Here is a 7,508-nt window from a genome sequence, read left to right as displayed (position 1 = left end):
TTAAAATATAAAAACAATGTTTGATGTTTTAAATAATTATAATGATAGAAATCAAAACATTAAGCAAATAAATTTTAAAAAATAATTAACAATAACAACAACTATAAATGACATTAAACCATATATTATATTTTATTTTATTCATGTGTAACTCGCATATAGAAGTCATTCAAATGATTGAGATTATGCGGTTATAATAGATGTATATATTATCATATAATTCAAAATAATCAATATATTATATCAATTTAGTATAAAAATTATTATATCAAATTTAACAACAACGATATTGCTATATTTAAAAAAAACATATATTTGTAAAGACTTCAACTATATAGGTATTTATGCGCAACGCACGGGCATTCGCCTAGTATATATATATATATATATATATATATATATATATATATATATATATATATATATATATATATATATATATACTCGAAACAATAAGCTTTACGACTCAATTAGCAACATTTGTTGCACTATTTCAACAGGGTAACACACATACATGATTTTTGATGAAATTAAGGGATATTGCATTATTTCAAGAGGCTAACACTGGTACATGACTTTGTGATGATGCATTCACACTTTAAAAACAAACAATCTTTTTTTTGTGCAAATTACAAACTTTGGTCCATATATTCCTCTATAGATGTGGAAAAATTACATGATTTTTACCTCTTAAAAAACAAAAACAACACCTATATAAATATAAATATATGTAGGCATGAATTTACAAAAAAGATGTGTATAAAACAACTAGGTTTAAATTGCACCTCAGAAAGAAGAGAAAGAAGACGACTTCGTATGTTAGGATAAGATGGTGTGGCTTCAAATATATGTTATTCCACCCCTATGTAGAGTCTTTATACTCTTTCTCTCAACGTATTAGTGGGTGCCTTCAAAAAAATTCTTTGTACCATTTAATATAGAGTTGGAGGATCGTAATCTCTCTGTTAACCATTTTTGTACTTTATTCAAATCCAATGAAGCGATCAACTTAGGGCTGATTAGTTGAGCTCCGTAATGGGTTGGGGAAATTTTCTTTCTATAATTAAAAAAATATTGTTGTATTTTGCTTTTAACAAATATAACATTTCTCAAAAATGTATTTGTTTTCAATAATATTTTAGAATTTTTAAGTAAAAAAGGTTTGTCACTTTAGACAATTACCTTTCATAGTTACCATTTTCAACTTTCATAGTTACCATTTTCAACTAATTTTGTTGTTGTTTTATGAAATGTTTATGTTGTAAAGGTAGCCTACTATCAAAGGAAACTAATTTGAAAAAGTGCTTTTAAAAGGTTGGATTAAAATTATTTTCTAATAGTGTTCATATATGTAATAATTTATACAGTTAAATTTGTGAGTGAGTAAATCATGTACATTAGTACATATGGTTTAGGGTCTATCCTAAGAAGTTCCCTTAATGGTAGATCGAGTTTCAAAGAGTGCACTAAACAAAAACGGACTACAACAACATTGAAGTAAACCATGCTAAATATGTGTTTGATTGCATTAATCTCTAAATACCTCCAATCATTTTATTCAAAACAAAACTAGCGAGCACTTAGCAGGACAAACAATAATTACATTTGAAGATAGAATTTTCATATTTAAATAGTAGCTAGTATTATATGATTGTGTGTGAGATTGAACTTTTTAACCATTTTTGATTTACTTTTTGTTAGTGGCTGTATGACAACCTCTAAATGATTCAGATCTGAATGACTCAAAGACTCATGTCTTTGAATGAAAACATGTTTGTTTTGTCATGTCTCTGAATGACAGTGATGAGTGATAAAATAAACAATTTTATCTTTCACTTTAGAATAACACAACAATGTATTTATCACATATGTATATTTTTTTTCTTAATTTTTTTATAAACAAAATTAATATATATATATATATATATATATATATATATATATATATATGTATATGTATATAAAATTCAAAATAAAAAGACCTGAAATAACATTAAGAGATACATAACATTGTAATTTTAGGTTACCAAAGGTCTTAGATTGAACATCAGAAAAGTAGAAAATGGGCAACTTGAAAATGGTTAAGGGTTTTGAATCAAAACTAATACATTGAAAATTAAATGCACCTCTTGTAAATGATATCAAAGATCATTTAAATAGTGTAAATGAAGCGTAAAAGACCAATAACCAAAATGCCAAAACGAAAATTAGTTAACCAAGCCCATATGCAACTAAGATATGGTCAATCAATACCAAACCATAAATGGTACATACTCAACCATTAGGTGCATCATAGTTTAGCTTTTCGTTCTTTCTTGACCCTATGCATTATGCCTTACACCCGGACAACAACAATTGACCATGAGTCCCATCTGAGACATGTACATGATCATCAATTGAACCACGTAGCTAAGTGCTATCTAACTACATAGTAGTACTGGAGCGAACGATCTCTTTGATTCCAAGAATAATTCGTGACACCAGATTGTTAACCGTGTTAATGGTATCCATTGTTTTGAGGTTAGGTGTAACCAAGTCTTGCAGCGACATTTGAAATCCCACTGTCACCATCGAGCCATCCGCTTCTGACCCTTTAGGAACAATATATAACCCACATGGCAACAACCCTACACCAGAAGTATCGCCATTGTTCATCATCACAGATATTGTTGGGAGATCCACAGGTGCATATACTATCAATGATCCCGTCATATCACTTGCGGTTTCCTGCACTACCATTACTGGGTTCTGCATGTTCAATAACAAACATTAGAATATATATATATATATATATATATATATACACACACACACACAGTCAATTATTGCTTAGGGCATCTAGTATTAAACTTTATAAAGTTCAATGTCAATTGAACGCCAATGTGACATCCCACTATGGTTGAGTTTAAACCATTAAATGTCAAGTAGACATTCCATCATTTTCATTAAACTATGCATTCAGGATATTCTTAAGAGCATCCATAATAAAGTTTAATGAAAGAGTTAAATAAGGTGACAGACCTAGTTGTCATTTAATGGATGGAACTCTACTATTATGAGATGTCATATTGAAATATAATGAATTTAAAGTTAAATTGTCGTTTAACTTTTCAAAGGAAAAATGAGTGAATTCTAACTCTTAAATAAATATTTAAATATGTTTCATTGAAATTTGTAAATTTCAATGCATTGTAGAAAAAAAATAACAAAGTTGTATAGTATATAAAATAATGATGTAGTAATCTATTTAAGTCTATAGTTCATTGTGTGGAACCCTAATTAAAAAAAATTAGTTTGTATACTCACGTCGGAACTTAGAAGAGATATGGAGTTAGGGTTGTTGGTATCATGGCTCATGGGGAAATGGGCGACATTCCCGGTAGCATTGCATAACACGTCCCACATGCATCTCAACTCTTTATTCAGCAACAGATCGAATAGACGTCGATGTGTTATTGGAATCCAGATTGAGATGGTCGCAGACAGGATGGTTCCGGGTGGAGAACTCATGCTCTTCCGTGTCATGATTCTTGCAGGTGCATCAGAAACCAAGTTCCACCATTGACCACCTGTCAGACAAACTCCGGCACAAAAGTTACTCGTCATGCGTCTTGCTAAACCTTTTAAGCAACTTCTAATATGTTGGTCTAGTTGGTTGTTAGCAGTAGTAGCCGATGACAATGCTCTTAACCACTCACAATGCCGGAGGAGTGCACAAATCCATTTTTGTGCACCAAACCCTACACCTGACCTAACTAACTCACGGTAATTATGCTCGACTGGACCTTCATCGTACTCTGTATGTTCTACCCACGTCACCTGCATATATATATATATATATATATATATATATATATATATATATATATATATATTTCAAATATTATGTCATCTTTGCATATAATTAACTAGATTGTTATATATATATATATATATATATATATATATATATATATATATATATATATGTGTGTGTGTGTGTATAGAAGAAACCTTTGAGAAACCATTTGGCAAATCTTGCATAATACAACCAGAAGGAAGCCTTCTACACATAAGTCCTTCCCTCCCTTCAGTATCAACGGACAAATCAACCACCGCCCATAATCCATCCGCTTGTTGTCTGCTGAATCGAATAAACTTCACCACACGAGCTGATACTGAAGGTGTAATGAGTTGAATCTCCGCTTGCATCTACATAACGTTTAATCCATTTACATTTTCTGAGTTTAGCATTAAATTAATTATATATAAAATTCCAAGAAGCTAGCTTACAAGTTGGAGGACACCATTTCTTGAACCTCCGATGGCACCATCGGAAATGACTTCCAGTGTAGCACTGCTTCCGATCATCCCCACAAACATTTCTCTCCATCGATTCTGAGAAATTTATAAATCATAACAATAATGTTTTTTTATACTATATATATATATATATATATATATTTATATTTATATAGGGACGAGTTATATGGAAAATAAACAATTAGGGCAACACATGTTGGAACCAATGAAAGTGTGACAACACATCACTTTGGAATAACTACATAAATAACTTCCATAGTACATTGCTTATGAAAAAAGAAATGGACACGTGTCAGTTGATCATTGGTTCCAGCATATATTGTCCTAATTGTTCATTTTCCATTGAACCTACTTCTATATATATATATATATATATATATATATATATATATATATATATATATATATATATATATATATATATATATATATATATATATATATATATATATATATATATAGGATCGATGTACGTAACATATATAGGTGTAATGAAGGATCTTAAAAGCTTACTGCATCGAGCAACGCCTCCACGAGGTCTAAGCTTCTGAGAGATACCACACGAGTAGCCCTTGAAGCCTCGGAAACGAATCCAAGTGGTTTCGTGCCAAGGAGAGGAGGAAAAGACCTTTCATACTCGTTGAAGTTAAGTGTTTCTCCACCGGTTTCCATGTTTTGGTTCCAGAGTGGAGCATCTACATGCCCAAGTTTCATAAGCTCATCCATAGCACTTGAAGCAAGATCCTGATACTTTGTTTTCTCGAGTACGTTGATCATGCTGTCAGCATTAACCACGCCTACCTCGGATCTAGAAGGTGGCAGTATTAATGGTGAATCGTTTGAGACTAGATTTTTTTCTGCAATATTTCCCATTTGTAATCCGGTGATCTCCATTGGGTTTCTGGCTTCTCCTACAGAAGCTTCATGCATTTTATGTAGAAAAAACTCTTTAATATATAATTCTTTTTACGATTTTAAATAAAAAAAAATAAAGAAAATGATTTTATAAATTACACCTGCTGAGCTTTCCGTTGCGAATGATGACGAATTCCTTCCCGATAGTTGACGAATGAGACTTGTGATTCGTGTAAGCTCCTCTTTCAATCGAGCATTTTCGATCATTAGGTTCCCCTCATGAATGGACCTATCAACTTGAAGTATAGGTCCACCACAATTCTTGCAGACTGTTTTTCGCAATGCCTCTTTCATGGCTATATTCTCAAGCCGAAGGTTGTCATTCTCTTCTCTCAAAATCTTGTTTTCATGACGATCCGTTTGAGTCTTGACCATGTACATTGTATATAATTTTTTTAGTAACAACCAAATATTGACTAATTAATATTTAATCAAACTATTATATCAAATCTTACCTTTAAATGCGTTCTTCTATTTTGGAACCAGAATTTAACTTGATTCGCTTCCAGATTCAGCTTCCTTCCAAGTTCCAGTCTTTCTCTCTCATCAGGGTTAGGAGTCTCTCTGAAGAAACTATCGAATAGAAAAATATCATGCATTAACTCTCTCAAGATTTGAAACAAAAAATTTGGTCAATAGTTAAAATGGAAATTATGTATTACTTTTCGAGTTCTTGAATCTGATAACGAGTATGGCGATATTTCTGTCTCCTGCGTGAACTCGAAGAAGCACCACGATGGATTTCTTGTTCTTCGCTTGATGTGACTTCGAAGGTCTCGTTTGCATCAGACAACCTTGTTTCACGTACTTCCTTCCTGGGCCTAATTTGTTTATCATGTTCTTCAGAGCTTTCCAATGCCAAACCAAATTCCCCAAATCCCTTCATCTTAGTTTGGCTTCTGTGTGCAGAATCATCAGGAGCATAAATGAAACCGAACACACTAAAAGCAAACAAAAAGCCATAAAAAACAACAAAAGAAGCATTGCGAAAACAAAAAAGGTGGCAACAATATGGATAAGGGATGTGTATATATATATGTACACATGGTGAGTTAAATAGTTGGAAACGGGAGCATGTTGTTATACTTATATAGTATATATGAAGAATTCCCTCAGCCCCTTTGGTCAAAGATGAAAACAAATTTAAAGTACGGCTTGATATATGTATTTTATACCACCTATATATATAGTTGATATACTAGAGTTCTAATTAAATATTTTGTAATCCTAATTTAAAACAAGAAGCCTAAAATTCAACATAAGTTTTGTTTAAATTGTATATTCATAGTTGCTATTGTTTTTTTTTTCTGAACAACAAGAAATATTATAAGAAACTTTTTGTAACCTTAATCCAATAAGAAGGTTAATTTGCTTATAAATCATTTATATTAGATTTGAATTTAAAACTGATTGATTGCATGCATCTTCAAAATCGATACTACAATTAGTGATAAACAAATGCATTTAAAAGAAGGACTACGTACAACAATAAAAATTGAATAACTTAAAAACACATGATAATGTATTTGAAGGGGTCGGTTTGGATATAAAAATCAACTTACAATAACACACGGGAGCTAAAGAATACAGTTGATCTTTGATCTAGCTTACTCCAGAAACTTTTTTTAAAACCAAAAACACCTCTTGAATGAGTTGTGCGTGGAAATAGGAGATACATTTATAGAAGAAGGAGGGGAGAGGGGAAGGACTTATTTTATGAATTTCTTGCTATAATTTTTTTATTTATTACTTATTTTTATTTTTTTTGAAAACTTAATGTTTAACCAAATATATTTAAAAGGTAACCTTAAAAGACAAATTGCATATTTGGAAGAAAAAAAAGTAATTATATTTCACGAAATAAATGCTATGAATATTGGATAAGAAAATTTATTAATGATAAAATGGTCAAAGCTCCAGATAGTAAAGTAACAAAAAAATTAGTACAATAATAAGTCAACATTCATTGTATATTTCTTCATTTTGTTATTCAAACAAAATCTTACATTAAGTTTTTTTTATCTTATTTTTGAAATAAGTCTAATATATTAAATTACATATCTTTTTGGTCCGTTTAAATGGAATGTGGGATTTTTTTTGTATTGGCAATCAAATTAATGCATATGTAGGAATGTGCTGAAAATAAAAAATTTACTTGTGTTTTGAATAATTTGCTGTGTAATCGACTTAATTGATGCGTGAACATTTTGAGTAAAATATTTAAAATTGACAAATGGTAGTACTAGATATCATCATCACCACATCATCATCATCATCATTCTTTTTTAATA

The 7,508-nt window shown here is 30.8% G+C and overlaps 1 protein-coding gene across 1 annotated transcript; it reads right to left on the bottom strand.

Annotated features, from left to right (window-relative positions):
- Positions 1 to 2,398: 2,398 nt before the first annotated feature.
- LOC145090164 (homeobox-leucine zipper protein HDG1-like) lies at positions 2,399 to 6,103 on the bottom strand. The gene is made up of 8 exons (XM_079028493.1): positions 5,880 to 6,103; positions 5,673 to 5,790; positions 5,319 to 5,583; positions 4,816 to 5,222; positions 4,273 to 4,377; positions 3,994 to 4,191; positions 3,307 to 3,819; positions 2,399 to 2,748 (listed from the first exon to the last, which is right to left on the bottom strand). The coding sequence occupies exons 1-8, from the start codon at positions 6,101 to 6,103 to the stop codon at positions 2,425 to 2,427; spliced, it is 2,154 nt and encodes a 717-aa protein (XP_078884619.1). The 3' UTR covers positions 2,399 to 2,424.
- Positions 6,104 to 7,508: the final 1,405 nt, after the last annotated feature.

Source organism: Lactuca serriola, chromosome 2 (assembly GCF_051521515.1).
Source record: "Lactuca serriola cultivar US96UC23 chromosome 2, Lser_US96UC23_V15, whole genome shotgun sequence".
Lineage (NCBI taxonomy): Eukaryota > Viridiplantae > Streptophyta > Magnoliopsida > Asterales > Asteraceae > Lactuca > Lactuca serriola.
Note: the sequence above shows the minus strand (reverse complement) of the source record. Positions and strands in the feature narration are given on the sequence as shown.